The sequence below is a fragment of the Amblyomma mixtum genome, chromosome 7 (assembly GCF_055824585.1).
Source record: "Amblyomma mixtum isolate Tamu chromosome 7, ASM5582458v1, whole genome shotgun sequence".
NCBI classification, from domain to species: domain Eukaryota; kingdom Metazoa; phylum Arthropoda; class Arachnida; order Ixodida; family Ixodidae; genus Amblyomma; species Amblyomma mixtum.
In genome coordinates, this window is record NC_143018.1 from 89,357,855 (window position 1) to 89,374,583 (window position 16,729).

General features: G+C 46.0%; 1 protein-coding gene across 1 annotated transcript; it reads right to left on the reverse strand.

The window, feature by feature from the left end:
• Positions 1 to 1,028: 1,028 nt before the first annotated feature.
• On the reverse strand, positions 1,029 to 14,233 carry LOC149336783 (astacin-like metalloprotease toxin 5). The gene is made up of 6 exons (XM_089554771.1): positions 14,001 to 14,233; positions 12,236 to 12,306; positions 8,718 to 8,790; positions 5,405 to 5,519; positions 3,213 to 3,388; positions 1,029 to 1,955 (listed from the first exon to the last, which is right to left on the reverse strand). Exons 1-6 carry the CDS (start codon positions 14,107 to 14,109, stop codon positions 1,732 to 1,734), a joined length of 768 nt encoding a protein of 255 aa, XP_089410897.1. The 5' UTR covers positions 14,110 to 14,233; the 3' UTR covers positions 1,029 to 1,731.
• Between the last annotated feature and the right edge of the window lie 2,496 nt (positions 14,234 to 16,729).

Below are 16,729 nucleotides of genomic sequence, written 5' to 3' on the forward strand. Positions count from 1 at the left end.
CTGCAGGAGTTTGCTGTTGCTAGACACATGTTGCGTGCGTCGCCACTGAGGGATCTAAAGATGCCTTTCTTGAATAGTTCTGTCGTAGCACTCTTTTTTGGTGTACGCTTAAGGTTTTCATAGCAAGCGCAGTGGGCAACTTTCATAATACGTCTTCGCGTTGCATGATACTATACAGCCTACTGTTTGTGCTGGCGGCCCCAATATAAGACAGTATGAAAAAGTTTTCATTTAATAGACAGATCGACTTGCGGATTGAGAGATGCTTCCTCGTGAGACAGTCTGATAACGATAATAAACTATATTTATTAGGATGGTTAGGCAGTATGATACTACTGTGCGCAGCAGTTTTTAAACTGAGGGAATTGCTGGTCTGATATCCATATTAATCTATATTTATTAGACGGTGAGGCAGTATGATACTACTGTGCGCAGCAGTTTTTAAACTGAGAAAATTGCTGACCGAAAGCCGCTTCGGATTCTTCTTAGGATTGAGGAAAACGTTTCGAGCGAAAGAAATATGGCGGCAAATTTATTACTAAATTTTGATGATGCCTAATTGAAGCCGGCTTTTCTGCCTAGAAGAATGTATAACTATTGGAAATTCCTTTCGCAAGTAGACTACATAACCTTCAAGAGCAGTTTTTAGTGACAGCTGCCGCAAATGGTCCTGCCAGTTTCCCAGAGCCTTCCTTAGGTTCACCTTTTCGTCGTGAGCACGAAATTAAAACCAAATCAAAATTTTGACACTGTTCTGCTGCGTTGGTAATGAATTTCAAAGATAACCTTGGTAGGCATTGCTAGCCAACAAACGCAGCCAATGTGATAGACATATACCTATTATCCATGCTTCAGATATGTTCGTGCGAACAAGGGACTTTTTTGGGGTCCTACATAGCTGGACCAGCCGTGTCGTCCGCGACACTGCGTGAAGTAAAAGATACCATGGGAAGCATGTACCGCACTCGAAACAGCAACACTGGAAGAGGACTAGAGCAGAAAAAAGAAGGTGAGAGCAGCGGAAAAGATGGAAAGTGAGAAAGATTCATTTATTGAAAGTAAGAGGAGATATGGGCATGACGGAATGCCTCTGGAATTGCACTCCGCGGTGATAAAGTATGGGTGGCAGGAATGACGACAAAAAAGAGGTAAAATTTGGTCACTTCATCCATGTCATGAATAATAGTTACGAAATGGACCTCGCACGAAACCGACTCGGCCACATTATAGCCTTATTTGCCATCAGAACGGGATGCTGGGGAGGATACAGCAAGAAAACTTGCTACTGCCGTTTCCGCATAAAATATTGTTTTTTATTAAAAAAAGAAACTACTTTAAAATGCGAAAACATTAATCCTTACACTCCTTCTTCAGTAGAGGTCGGGAACTTTACTTCGTAAACAGTTTTTCCGATTTATTGATTTGACCGTTATAAGCAAGTAAGCACGGGCTTTCATACCGAATCCAGGTAAACATAAGTCTTGCAGGCTGCGCCAGTCCCGATGTCACGTGCAGGTCCGACAGATGAGAAAGTGGCTGGAGGTTGAAAGCAAAAATAATTCTGACAGAGTACCGCCTATTATTACTGAAGCAGGGATTAGACATCTCGCTGATCAGCTTGAAAAACTTCACGCGCAACAAAAGCGAATACTGTTAGCCATCAGCGAGCAGTTTCCTAATTCATAGGAACAACAAGAGTAGAATGCGGCATGTCCCTGTAGTGAAGCATCGTCACGGACACCGGTAGAGGATGCGGATGCGACGGGCGTCGCTGTCACTGAGGCCCGGTTTGTCCGGGACTTCCTTGAGGCGACTGCCGTCCTTGGCCAGCATGGTGTAGAGTCCGGGAGCCCTGCTTCCCGCGTACGAGCCGTACAGCATGATCGAGTCTCTGTCGAACGGGGTCAGCAGACGGTGCTGCCACGGCTGCATCTTGTCGAAGTTGAAGGCGTACCCTGCATCGAAATGGTACGGCCGCCTAAAGTCACCTTCTGGACATCCTGCTGACATATACGCTAGAGCTGACAGCTATTCGGAATTTTCCTTTTTCAATGCACTTCTGCTTTTTGTTGGTCATCCTCGCTACTCTTGGCTAAAGGCAGTTCAACGGAACGGAACAAGATGCACTTCAAAAATGTTATTCTTTCTGAAGCAGAGCGCCCGAGTTCTGCGCTAAGGTTTTTTTTGAGGGTGTGTTGCGTCCCTATGTACTCCTTGGGTTTTTTCATGAATTGTAGCCATATTATGCGATATTTTTACTGTTGTATTGTTTACTGTATTGTATTTTTAGGTTATTACGATTGCCACGCTTTTCTCATCTCGTTTTGTTCGAATTGTCACCACCATCATTCATAAAGGACATTAGGTCTTTTACAACTCGGTCTAAATGGCATCCCCAAGGAGTAGTTCTGTATGCGATTTGTAAGAAGTTACATTTCCGTACGAATGCATTATTACGCCTTACTAGCGTACACGCGCATGGAGAAAGGTTAGTCAGAACAATGTCCTCCTTAACGTGGAACAGACAGGTTAATCAGAACAAAGCTCCATTTAAACAATGCTCCATTTACCTTCCTGCAGTGGAGATAATGATACGATGATATAACGGAGAACGAGACGGCAGAGGAGGATAAAAGAGGAGGATGTTATGTACAGACGTGTACGCAATAAGAACAATAGGAAGGGCATGTAAAAACTTACTACACTATGCGGATGGTTCAGAGCTCCGTCAAGCTCGTTATTGTAGCAAATGACACGGCTTTACAAGTATTTTCCTCAGACAACAAAAGGCGCCAAACAGTGAAAGCATGTTCAAATTCGTTAAAAAAAGCCGCCCAGTTCTAACAGCCGTCACCGCCTCTTGCTGCATGTGGTGGTGGTGGTGAAAACTTTTAATTTCTGAAATAGAGTTTGGCAGCCACAGAGTGGCCACGCTACATGGTCGGCGTCCCTAGTCCGGGACACCGCATGACAATGCCCCGTCTCTAGCCCGTTTCACCAGAGCCCTTTGGGACTCAAGCGAGGAGCAGTTGAGAAGGGCAGTCTCCCATGCCTCTCTGGAAGGGGTAGGGGAAGGGGGGAGGTGGGGATTTTGAGTACATGCCCACACCATGTGGAAGATATCACAGGTCTCCCCACAGTGTGGGCATCGCCCATCCGTGTTAGGATCGTAATGCTTTAAGGATCGTAATGCTGCATGTGCGGCTCCATACCTGGCACCACGTTCTGCCTGAAGACTACAATGTACTGGTCTCTGTCCGAGCGCGAGTGCTCGTGGTAGAATCCCGCCGCGTGCAGGAGCTCGTGCACCACGGTTCCTTTGTTCAGGCAGCCGGTGCCCAGAGAGAGCAGCTGCTGGCTACCTTGGCGACCGACGGCCGAGTAGCACCTGCACGTGAATTGAGAGCAAGCATGCTTCTAATCTATGGCACACATGTGCAGCATTTTGCATATAACAATACATCGTTGCTCAAGCCGCCGCCGTAAAGGAGAAGACGAACAATTCAATAAGTGAAAAGGGGTGTATTTACCGGCAACATCAAACTGGGACCTGAGTAATTTAACAAAGGGCACTTGTCTTCTGTTTCAGTTCCACATAGTATTCACGTACAGTCGACAAGCGAAAAGCTTCCGTCAAAAAATGTCAATAGAAAGTCGGTATTTTGTACGGCGTTTATTCAAGATTTGAAAAGGCCAGTACAAACTTCGCTCGTCATGGCAAACAAAAGGCGAAAAGAGGAGTGGTGGGCAGGCGGTAAGGTGACGGGAGGTTTTTTGGATGTCAACTGGAACATACAGATATACCGACCGTATGCTACCGATAAAGGCATTTCTTGTTTTATACGCTTTTCATTTACTCGGCCAACACATCGCGAATTCCTGATAAATGTCCGTTTTCTGGTACGGCACGATAAAGATGACCAGCAAAAGGAAATGCACACAACTCTCTAGTCGCTGCCCCAGTCTTTCACCTCCGGCTCCAGTGGTAGTCTTCAATAAAAGAATATTTTTGGAATGGAAGGTGAAAGGGTTTGTGTGCATTGTTACCCTTTGCTGGACCATTCGACGTTATGCTATCCTGTGTCGTGCGCGCTGTGCGCGAAGGGACTAAAGGTGTGAAATATTCCTCCTGTGACCTTTAAAAAACAACAGTTTTTTAACATCACAGAGAGTCTCGCCCACTTCTTGCTAGTGTTGTCAGAAAAGCTATGCTGAATATTGAACTGCTATTCATAGCCGAGAAAGAAGAATAAGAACATTGAATCGCTCGCTTGCTCTTCTTCCATTCGACCTTTTAAACCTCGCGCTTTTGTCGTGTAGCGCGTTTACGTGTATATGTATCGAATGTGCTATTTGTTAGTCACCTTCAAGCGTCGTATGAATATAACGCAGAAAGTACGGCGCCACAGTACAAAATAACGACAAAATAAAGCGGGGAAAATAAACAAAGCTTAAAATGTAAGCCACTTCATTACACTGGAGGTCCTGATTTTTTACCGTGTTACGAGGAAAGAAGGAAAAGTGCAAAGGGGCGAAGGGTAAATCTTCGATTCCCGATAACGTCGCTTCGAAAGAAAATTCTGGTCTGAGGAGATTCGTGAAACCATTACCTTCAACAACGAACGCAAACGCTCCTTTTTGAATACTGCTTAAGGATCCCATCGATGCCCATACTGCAGTTTTTGTTCAGGTGCAACTACTTCAGGCTGCCTGAAATCACGCATTTCGAAGACCTTTTTGAGGTACCAAAAGCGATTAAAAAATATACGACATCATCCCACTTTCTCCGTCCTGTCTTCTTTTTCGACAGAGGGACATTACTGGGCTTCCACGTTTCATAGATTCCGACAGAATAAATGTTGTTCGGAGCAGGACAGTTCGAGGATCCTTACGAGATTCCCACGCCCACAGTTCGAGTAAGCAACGTATATGTGCACTCCTTTGCGTGTACCTATTTTCAATTATACGTTGCTGGCCCGCAATGTGTAATTGAAAACAGGTTTATAGACAGTCTATAGACTTCTTATTGACTCTATTGACTTCCTATAGATATTGCTTTTTGTCTATTCATAGTCAATAGAATGTCTATAGACGAAAGTCTATTAAAAGTGTATGGTCATATACCTCTATAGACAGTCTATGGTATTTGTATTGCCTATAGACTGTTTTCTAGGATTTGTCTATAGACAACCTGTAGACTTCATAGACAGAAGTTTATAAACACTCTACCTCTGTCTAACACTCTGTCTAAAACATTTTTGGAAGGGGGGATCTAGTTCCAGAGTAATGTTCTGCTACACACTCTGGCCATTAGAGCTGAGTCGGCGTCCAAGCCGAGTGCTGAATGCGTTGGCAGTGTATGACGCCGAGCCGAGGGCCTACGGCGTTCGGGGCTGGCGCTTACCCTTTTCCCGGAAAGATGTGGACGTAGTCTCGCTGCGTTGTGCGGCTAACGAAGCGCAGGCAGGTCGCCGCCTGGATTGAAGCCGCCGCCTGCCTGATTATCGGCATCCCGTAAGCTGCAAGAAAAGACGAGTGTATGTTTCTCATGGCTTTGAGACGGGATGTCGTGAAGGCATGGCTTCAAGAAACTCTGCTGTATTTTGTACAGTGACCATTTCCTGCATTTGAGCTTTGCGTACTTGTCTGTTTGTTTATTTGTATGAAGCCCCTTTTGTGACAGGCTGCTCACCTGCCCGCCGAGTGGTAGACTACCTGCCCACCGTGTGAGGCTGCAGCCCACTTAATAGCAAGATACTGCTCGGGAAGAGGCCAAACCAAAGCAACCCAAGTCCCCCCGATGGCAACACCTGCCACAGCACCTGCCTTGTGACCTTGCACCACTTCTCACCTGCCCACCGGGTGGCTTACTTGCCGACGTGTAGCCGGTGGCAACAAGGCGAGAACACGGGGCGCTAATTAGGAGACACCGCCCTTAAGAGCCCCGAGCCAAGCGGAATGAGCAGCAGCGGTTAGGAAGAGAACGTGGTTCGTATGAGGCTTGTGCAGTAGCTAAACGGCAGAATAAGTTGGGGTGGTTAGATGGCAGCCTGGTACCACCTTGCAGGTCGTAGCTCTAACCGACAAGTGACATCATGCTAGCGCACATATCCGCACTTGGCCTAATTACCCAAATCGACTGCCATTTTTTTTACATAGTAGACTCTATTGTCGTCACTAATGGAAACAGTATCTTTTAATCTTGCTAACTACTCTTGTGATGTCTGTCAGATGCAGTCTTTTAGTGAATTGCTGTCTTGGGAAATTAACAAGATATTCAATGCCCTTACTAACATTAACAAATTTCGTGGAATTACCACTATATCCTAACGAGCAATGAGTGTCGCAAGAAAATATTCCCCTAGGCACCAAGGGTGACTTACAATCGCCACACGATCCTGAGAGATATCGTGCTAGACGGTATGAGCGATAATGGACCACCGCCGACAGTAAGCTCATGCCCTCGACCCAGATGTAAGACCTGCAGCATGTAAGACCTCCAGATTGATAGTACTGTTAGAAGCACGGCAAGCTACAACGACTTTATCTCTTACGTAAAAACTAGCTTTAACTGCGCGTCGTCTAATGTTATCTACAGGCCACAATGCTCCTCTTGTCAAAACAATGTGTAGGCGAAAGAGGACAATCCATGAGCGTGAGAACGAATGGACGCCGTACTGACATAGCACAGAAGCTACCAAAGACAGTTTCGGAACAGTTTATTAAACACGGTCACCTCACTCGGCCACAAAATATCGTCTTAAACAAAGTTATTGCAAATACAGCGTACACCCCGTACATACCTCAAAAATGGTCACTTGCCAGACACAACGCACCTATGCATAACAGATGCACCCACTGCCAAAAACACTGTAGAACAGATATACAGCATCTGATAAGTGCCTGCCCATCTTTCTCTCGAGGAAGACACAAAATTCAGTACGTACGACATGACGACGGGGTCACCCTAGTAGACCAGATACGATCAAGCTCCGGAGAGCAACATGTCAACGCAGCATACAGTAGTGAGGGCAGCCTGCTTCGGGTAGTGTGAAGACGACTGAATTACGACGCGCAGCTCTGACGGCTATGAAAGCGACCTGTTAGAAATTGCCTCTGCTCATACACCCCAATCCCTCCTAATTTCCCACCATGGGCTGAGAGCCATCCTTCCTTGCAATAAAGTCTTTATTCATTCATTCAGTGAACATGGTCAGAACTTCGAGGCGATGAACTTAAACTAATAATTTTTCAATCAGGTTTTAAATCTGCGATAGAAAATACAGAAAGGCATTCGTGATTTTCCAGTCAGGCTTCAATGCGCGAGTAAAAAAATGCCCATATTTAAACATCGCAATTAACAAGGGTAAACGTCTCTAAAGGAAACTTATAATCTCTCACGTATATTTAATCGCTTACGTAATCCATTATTACCGTTCTGCACCTCGCCAGAGGAGGTAGGGTAAAATTAACACAACGAAACAAAAACACCCTGCACCTGCCTTGCACGAACTTCATATCACCGCTTGCTCGTTCCTTTGATCCTTTTTTTTATTTTTATCTACTTTCACCTTCGGCTCACAGCCTTCTGCTAAGCAAGTTTTGCTTGCCCACTTCCTTCCTTCTCTTTTTCTTCTTCTTTCTTCTGGAAGCATATAAAATGAAATCCATCGTTCTATCCTCTTTCCCTCTTTCCATCTTTCCTTGTGGCCTTCCTGCGATCCACTACACCCCCTCTCGTTCTCCTCGAAAGGTAGGCACAATTCACACTTCACCCAAATTGACCGCACATGCAAAGACAAGTTCTGTTAACATTGGTTAGCGCGGAGTGAGGCTACCGCTCGACCTTTGTTCATTTTGTTTTCGTTTTGTGTACTTTTTGTGTTTTTGTGCGTTGTTAAACACATAAGAGTCAGATTGCGCACTTACTCTTTCGCTGTTTATCTTAGGTGTTCCTGCTTGCTTTGTGCAGCATGTGAAGGTTATTCATTCGCTCATGCGGATCGCGCGGTACTTTTTACAGCTGTATTGTGATGAAGCCCACTACGTACTGCTTCCAATGGTATTCATAATTTTTTATTTGGAAGCAAGTTTATTGCATCACCAGACCATAAAAATTCAAGCGTATAAGCAGGCAGAGCAGCCATGTGAGATTATTAGAACAAAAGAAGCAATCGACAACGCAAATAAGAGTAAAGAACGGAAGGGTTACTGATGAAAAGATTGGGTAGAAGCTAGAATAGGCTCAATGGCCTGTATTCGATTTAAAACGTGTAACGCAGTTGAACCATTCAGGTAAGCAGTTATGTCAATGAAGTTAAGCCGTAAATATATCCCCCCTCCCACACACACACACCACTTATAAATAAACTGCGTGCCAGTACACAAATTTAATTGAATTTCCAAATGAAAACTCGTTTTATTTTGCTGTTTATTTGGTTTCTTCGTGCTGTAAACACAATGCGAAGGGCAACAAATGTATAGTTTTTTCCAGACACGTATCTACTAAAAATGTGAACCTTCTGAATGGAATTCGGACTGGTGAAATCAATATAACTTATCGTTTGTTACGAACTCTTGTACATGTTCTTGCCAAAAACAGCGCACTAAGCTATTCATTTTGTCACAGTCAGTCACAGTGTTCCCGCCACTTCCCGAGATTTACCTTGCCAGCCGCTTTTCAGTGTTCCTAAGTCAGTGGGATTGAGTTCACTCACCAAGATTGGGATGGATGACGACAGGGATGATCCCTTGGGGCCACAGCTTGTAATCGCCAGGTACCACTGCCCGCTGCACATGCGTATGTATAGCCCGTAAGACAGAAACTGCTTCAGCGATGTTTTCTAGTAACTTATGTAATAAAGGAGGTATTTACTACAGCCCTGCTAAGGATATTGTATGAGTGGGGATAGGAGGGGCATAAGCATAAAGTTCATTGCCATCATATGGAGTCGAACACAAAGAATTGAAATTAAATTCAGGGGAGCGCAGTGAAATTTGAAAACTAAGATGGTAGCCGCATCTGGGGCACATACGAGGGGGTACCCAAAAGAAACCGGACTTATTTTTGTTTGAACTTATTTGTTCACATTTTAAGCAAAGACCTTCAATCTCCTTCAATGTATTCTCCACTTGCAATGATACGCTTGTCGAATCTTTCATTCCATTTTTCAAAACATTGTTTAAATTCATCTTTTGCGATGCTTGACAGTGCCTCCGTCGTTTTCTCTTCACCTCAGCAACATCAGCGAAACGCTGTCCATTCACCTATTTTTTCATTCTAGGAAACAAAGAAAGTAGCACGGGACAAGGTCGAGAGAGTATGAGGGTTGAGGAATAGGGGTCATGCTATTTTTGATCCAAAATTGTCGTAGAGACAGGGCTGTGTGAGCAGGGTCATTGCCATGTATGAAGAACCAGTCACCCGACCGCCACAAATCTGGCCGCTTCCACCGCGCACTGTTGCCCAATCTTTTCAAAACATCCAAGTAGAAAGCCTGGCTAACTGTCTGACCCTGCGGAACAAATTCTCAATGGACGACTCCTCTCACGTCGAAAAAACAAATCAGCATTGTTTTGAGGTTTGGTTTCACCTGACGAGCTTTCTTGAGGCGAGGTGAATTTGAAGTTTTCCATTGGCATGATTGTTGCTTTGATTCAGGATTCGATTCAGGAACACTTGAGTTGTCCCCCAGCATCGTCCTTGTACGTCGTTCTTAATATTTCAAGAGTTTCCATTCAACTTTTTCATAGCAAAAATCAGAATTTCACCGGCGCACGCTGTTCACGAAAATAAGCCATTGCAAAAACGACGCTCACACAAAACAGTCGTCACTCTAAAACTCTGCCTAAACTAGTATGACCTCCTTCAACGACCGCACTCGGCTTACTGACTCTGGAATGTTCGTTCTATGCGCTCCTAGTGGCAAAACGCGGTACCACAGAAGCTTTGCCGACCAAAAAATTTAGTCCGGTTTCTTTTGGGTGCCCCCTCGTACTGTAGGCGCGCATACCGGAGCAGAATGTGAGATGAGGTCTGAAGCTAGAGAGACCTCTCCAGTACCATTACTTTACCAAAGGCAGGCAATACGGACATATATAGAGGTCAAAGAGGACGTCCTCACCTGCACCAGTGTTTTATCGCGGACATCCAGAATGACCGGATAAGCCTAGAGCTGTTCATCACTCTGACGGATTCACTGGACAATATTTCTCTAGTCAGAGTCACCCTTTGCTGGGCTTCGGGCCACGAGGGGATTGAGGGAAATGAGCTGGTTCTTCACCCGGCCCACGGCATAAATGAACGGGCTCCCTCAATCCCCTGCCGAAGCCCGGTGATTGGCAGCGACTCAGAGTTCTACCAGTAACAGGTAAACGAACACTTTGAACATATACGAAAGGACTGCAGTTTGCTCTCTCTGCCGCGTCCACATTTCACCGCACAACAATAGGGAATTCCCGAAGAACCCAAACCAACCTACTCCTTGCCCGGCACAGACTTCATCTATTTGGCTTCCTCAGCGACCCAAACTGCGCCAGTTGGGCTCATGGCTTCGCAGGCAACATGACATCGCATATCCCATGTACGAAACAGATGTTCCAAAGCAACAAAAGAGGGAAGGATAGCAGAGTAGATGCCGGATCAATGTTCGATGGTGCGCAGTTCTCCGATAGTCATCTGTGCAGCTTCAAGTTTACTACTAAATTTTTTGTTCGTTATAACGAGGTTGAAGGGGCCCAGTTATTTCTTCATTATAGACGTTGCTTGTCTGGTATTAGGAGACCTTAGTTGCAAGTGTCGCATATGAGCGGAATTTTCTGGCAAGGTGTATACCGAGGACAATGTAGCCGACGTTTAGTACGACACCGATGTGTGTTGTAGGAGCCTGCAACACACGCACCAAACATCAACCATCGGCAGAATAAGCGTAAAGTCAGCCTTGCCCACGCGCACCCGAATTTACCGCAAGCTGCACATGTTCCAGAGCCTAGAAAACGGCCTCTGGAGGAATAGTGTCGGAGAGGGTATAAGGTGGGGACTATTCAGAATATTTAGCTACGTTTCATAGGTGCTGCATCCGATACAGGCCGCTGTAAAAAAGGGCGCAACGGTGATTTCCTCGCTATTACCAGTTTTTGTTGGCTTTGCCGCACAGCTCACGTACACACGGCTCACAGGAATACTGCGTATGACAGAAGTGTCTCGTGGGGATTGCGTACGCCAGGTGGCTGTGATGATGGCCATCTTCTGGTCAACGCGCAATGTCTCACGCTCTCGTCTCCCACCGCTTGGCCAAGGGAGACCAGCAGTACGTCGATATCATCAGGCACATCAAGCGCACAGGGAAACGGTTTTCACCATGGGAAAATATTCCTAAAGTGGAAACTGAACTAAGTACATATGGCAGTAGAGAAACAAGCAGAGCGCGCTCAGAGTGGGCCGTGTGTAAAAATGTTGGAAATGAGAGAACTGTGATTTGTATCACTGAATTGGTATGGATGTTTTAGGCACCTTTGCAAATTGGTTTGGTTTGTGGTGTTTAACGTCCCAATGCGACTCAGGCTATGAAGGACGCCGTAGTGAAGGGCTACGGAAATTTCGACCACCTGGGGTTCTTTAACGTGCGCTGACATCGCACAGTACACGGGCCTCTAGAATTTCGCCTCCATCGAAATGCTACCGCCGCGGCCAGAATCGAACCGGTGTCTTTCAGGTAAGCAGCCGAACACCATAACACACTCAGCCACTGCGGCGGTTTGCAAATTAAGCTTTGCAAATTAACATAGCACCCAGAGCGAAATGGACAGCGGGGTTGACAGGAGATACGTTATGTCTCGTTGTAGGAAAATTTTACTTAGTAAACGCGAGATATCTAGTCCATGGGGCTTCTATGGGAGGTTCCTAGGTGAATGAGTATTCCTTCGTTATATGAGTATTTCGTTATAAAGCGTTTTGTTATAGTGAGATACACTGTAAACGCGGCGTCGGGCTGCAATACTTGAGCGTCTGTAACTCCCGCTTCCTAGCGGAGGAAGGTCGCCCTATTTATCACTCTAACAAAGGCCTGAAGTCGCGGTTCATTTTGTTCACGGGTGAAATTTGTATGCTGCCGCATTGCTCACATTATAGCCCCCGCTTCGCTTGAAATAAGCATAGCCAATGCTCTGCCTCCAGCCAGCATCGACAGCGTGGCCCTGGACAAGCGTAATAACAAGCTGTAAAGAAGGAGCTCACATCTTCTGAGTGGTTTCCCGGAAAGAGCATATCACCTTCGAAGAACTCCATGCCTTCTGGTGCGAGGTTTGCTGCGTAATAACAAAACACGAAATAGGTTAGCAAATCTAGCCCGCGTGTTGTGAAAAATAGTTGTTGTGAGTGGCCATTTATAAATAAAATAACGATAGCAGGGAAAGATGTTGCTAGCCGCGGCATATTCCATCGAAACCTCAAGCACCTGAGCTGCAGCAATCGGGAATACAAGGACAGGGAGAGGTAAAGAAAGTGGGGAGTGATAGAAAGATAAGAGGCGGCAATATAGACTATGTACAAGTACAGGATATGTACCTATGGTGAAAAATAGGCCCCTTCCGCTTTTTTTTGTAATTTATTTTGTTATTGATAAGTCCAAAGTGAAAACATTACTGAGGGGAGTGGGTTAATACAACGATATCGATAGACACAGGCAAAATTGCACAATAAAAGTAACAAATAACGTGAATGTCTGCAATATAAATGCAACAGTGCTAAGCGTGTGTGCATCAGCAGGATGAATCATTACAACCTGATAGACAGTTTATATTTGTAACGTCACATGTCAGAGCACACAAAGAGCAGAAAAAATATAAATGAAAGAAACTAGGAAGATGATCCGTTACACACTATTTCTACACTGTTCCGTGGTAATTCACTCTTTGGATTGGATTATAAGTGTTAGCTGCACTGCAGATTATTCGCTTCTCTACGATTAAAGAGTGCTTTTCTGCCTACAAAGTGAGCTGCAAGGGAGTCGCATACAAACTCTAAAGGCTAAGTCGCTCTGCAGTTGTCCGCTAGAGGGGATGAAAAAGTTCAAAAATGCATAAAAAATTGAAATGCGGGCAACGTACACTACAACCCAATGAATGCTTCTCATCAAATGAATGCAGACCACAACCAGGAACTCACGCTACACAGGTACTGCATTCGTACTGTAAATTATCTGCTCCTCTCTCTATCTCCTGCTTTTTTATGCGCTGAAGACATGTCCCTTGAGCGTCCATAATCAATTTGACCAATCCGCGGGGTTCACAGTGCGCCAACCGCAGTATAAAGGACAGCAAGGCTTCCTACGTCGGCACCACGGTTATACTAAAAGAGCCCAATTTTCTAGCCCGGAGACTGCAGTGATCGCTCTCCGAGACAAGTAAGATTTTGAGTTTTATGGGTGCAATAACACAGAAAAACAATTTGTACACTTACGTCCTCCCAGTGCGAGTACCCGCGACATTGTAGCGAGACAGCACTGCATACGTGCTGTATGCAGAAGTGTCCTGGAAGCGCTGCTTTATTACATGAAAGATACTAGAGCGCGCTTCTGGTATACTTACCTGAATCACTTGAACAGTACTTTAAGAACAAGCGAAAAAGAAAGCAATGAAAAACAGTTTGAAAGGACAGCCCTAGAATTGCTACTTTGGCATGCCCTATTCTGCATTGCGCTCCACGTGCGAATTGATACCACGTTTGGAGAAGTTATTGGACTAAGGCGATTTCAGGAAGAAAATTAAGGTCAAGAATATCAGCGGCGTATGATGTATGATGCGACTGTATGATGCTGACATCGCCGAATTATAGGAAAATTTTTTAAGTCGTTAAGAACCACGCTTGAAGACATAATGGCTGTGAAGTCTGCTCACCAGCAGGAGAAAAAGTACATTTTGGAACAATTGCTTTCAATATAGCTTTCCGGTAGCGAAATTCGCAAAAAAAAAAAAACGTTCGTCAGCGCAGATGGTGTTACCAGGGTTTGGCCAGAGGGCTGGCTGCAACGGTAAGGCCATGGTCGTAGCGTCCCATAACGATGACGCGAGACATAGTGACAGAAGGATGGGCCCAGCTGGAAATATCATGTCGCTTTTCCTATACTCTCTTTGTTGAGCACAACCACACTATAACGACAAATGACTGTCGAGATCGTTGCCGTTCTAGACGGGGCTGCATCGACTGCCGCGTTATATCCGCACCTGTCTGTGACATACCCACTGCAAACAAAATGAGTGGTTTACTTAAGGCCGTACCAGATACTATTGTTATAGCGCTTACCGGATATTTCCATGCTCAAAAAAGCAACCACTCTTCTATTGTTTTTGTGGTGAAACGTACTATGACCTTCTGGACCCTATCCGTAACCGGACGCTTTATCTGTCGGACGAATCATAGCTTGTTTGCAAAGAAACGATAAACTGATTGTCCTCATAGAAGAGTAAGTTGCGCAAGACGGATGTCATTGTATTGCTGTGACGCTTCAAAACGTAACTTTAACCCTCGTTTTTCAATGCTCTGTAAACGCCGTGCACAGAGGCCAAGTTCAAAGTTTATTTCAGACAGCCCGAGTGTGGTTGTTTCGAAGGAAGGCTGAAGGTAAAGGAAGTGTCTGGCAAGCGGTCTTCCATTTTCTTGCACAAATCCGCAGATCGCCTCTTTAATCGCAAGTTGACACAGCCGTGCTGAGGGTACCAAATAAGTAATCATATTGTTACGCGGCGGCGAGCCGAAGAATGTGACGTGGTGAACCATGGCTATGAGATGATTTAATGGCCGCTGGCCTAGCGCGGGCGCTCCGTCCCGCGCCACTGCCAGCTTCGTCTTCGTCACACTACCCGGGGCCTCCGAGCGATCGTCCCGATCGGTGACGAACAGACGGCGAAATGGCGATGGTCTTGAGTGAAGGATCGAACAATATGTAGAAGATGGTGCAGTGCTGGCCGCCACGATGAGAAAGATGAGAGAATGAGTCCCGGTCCACGAAGCATCCGGGCCGTAGGGTGCCAGGAGCTGACGGCCGAGGTCTCTGGACGCACCGAACGGCAGAGGCAGGGGGACGGTGTCTTCACGTTTGGGTCAGTGGGGTCTTGGGTCGGTAGGGTCTTTGGTCCGTCGGGTCTTTGGTCCGTCGGGTCTTGGGTCGTCGTGTAGTGTGGTCCGGGCGGGGGACGGGGCTGGGGTGAGTGTCGAGGTCGGTTCAGGTCGGGCGGGCTGGGGCACGGCCGTGCGGCACTGACCAGGTACTCACGGCCGACGTCCACGGCAGGCCCAGGACGCCGAAGCTCCGTGACCAGCACCTCACACCAAATGTTACGCGGCGGCCAGCCGAAGAATGTGACGTGGTGAACCATGGCTATGAGATGATTTAACGGCCGCTGGCCTAGCGCGGGCGCTCCGTCCCGCGCCACTGCCAGCTTCGTCTTTGTCACAATATGACATCAAGAAATTAAACCAGCCGAAAAGACGCACAGAGGAAAACTGAGAATAAGAGGAAGATCGTTCTCCTGCGTGCGTCTTTTTCGCTGGCTTAATTTCTTAATGCTATGCACGAACTAGGCCAACGACGTGTTTTGCGGACTCATATGACGCACGCAAATAAGTACATGAGTAAAAAACAAATAAGTTGATGTCACAGTTACCACATCGTGGAAGTTACAAAATATGGTAGGGTTTCAACGTAGTTAGACCGAGTAGATGTGCAAAGCATGCGTTTAGCCTGTCTGGCTCATGGTTTTGCTTTTCCCGGTCGTCGGCAAGTCTGGCGACGATATTAGCCTCAGGTTAAGCTCTGCTCGAGGTTAAGCTGATCTGATCTGTTCGCTTCGTAGGTGAAAGTTGGTGTAGACGGCGTTGTGCAATGCACAGCCTGAGAGCGTGTAGCAGTTTAACACGAGGCGTGAACGGCTGCAGCGACAAGCGCATCGAAAAGCGCAGCATTTACATGACTGTATCTACAACAAATGAATTCCGCATCATCTCTGGCGCTCAGATGAATCGCGCTAAAAGTTCGGGCCTGTGATTTGGTTCTTGGGGCTCAACGCCCCTCCGTTAGGCCGGAATAGAAAGGCTGTGTGTGCCCCCCAAACATCTTGGCGTTCCACTGCATGCAATTAAGTCAAGGGCATAATACTGGAAGGAGAGATTCCCGGCCATTGAGCGTTACGCTCATAGCTTTGTCCCACATCGCCTTTCGGTTTTTGGTAGTTCTCAGGCCTGCAACACCTATTTGGCAACGAAATTTATTATGCACTCCAGGTCTTGCACTGCGCTAGACTTTACACCAAACGTTTTCATCGAATATTTGCGACTTTTATTTGGGCGTCCACTTTCGAGCCGATGCGACGTGATAATATTTTCAGGCTTGTTTGTACATGAGGATTGGGCTTAGTTCACCTGTATGTCAGGCAGTTAATTGCCTGTTTCTTCTTTTTTTCGTGACTGTTCAGATTCAATTATTAGAACATCCTTGCATTTTAATTTCATGACCCTGTTTCCAAACTTAGAGCTTTCTTCAAATTTTACTGATTGCCCCTCTTCATTAGGGTTCATGCAGGAAGTTTGCGCATCTCTGAGGTTTGTTTTTGACAGTTCGATCTTCTAACGAGTACTTATTTCCTGTTTCGCGTAAGAGTCTGCACAGGGATTTGATAGCGATGCTCTTTCCACCGCCATTGTATCGTTCTGTGTACTCAGGCACCATGGGCC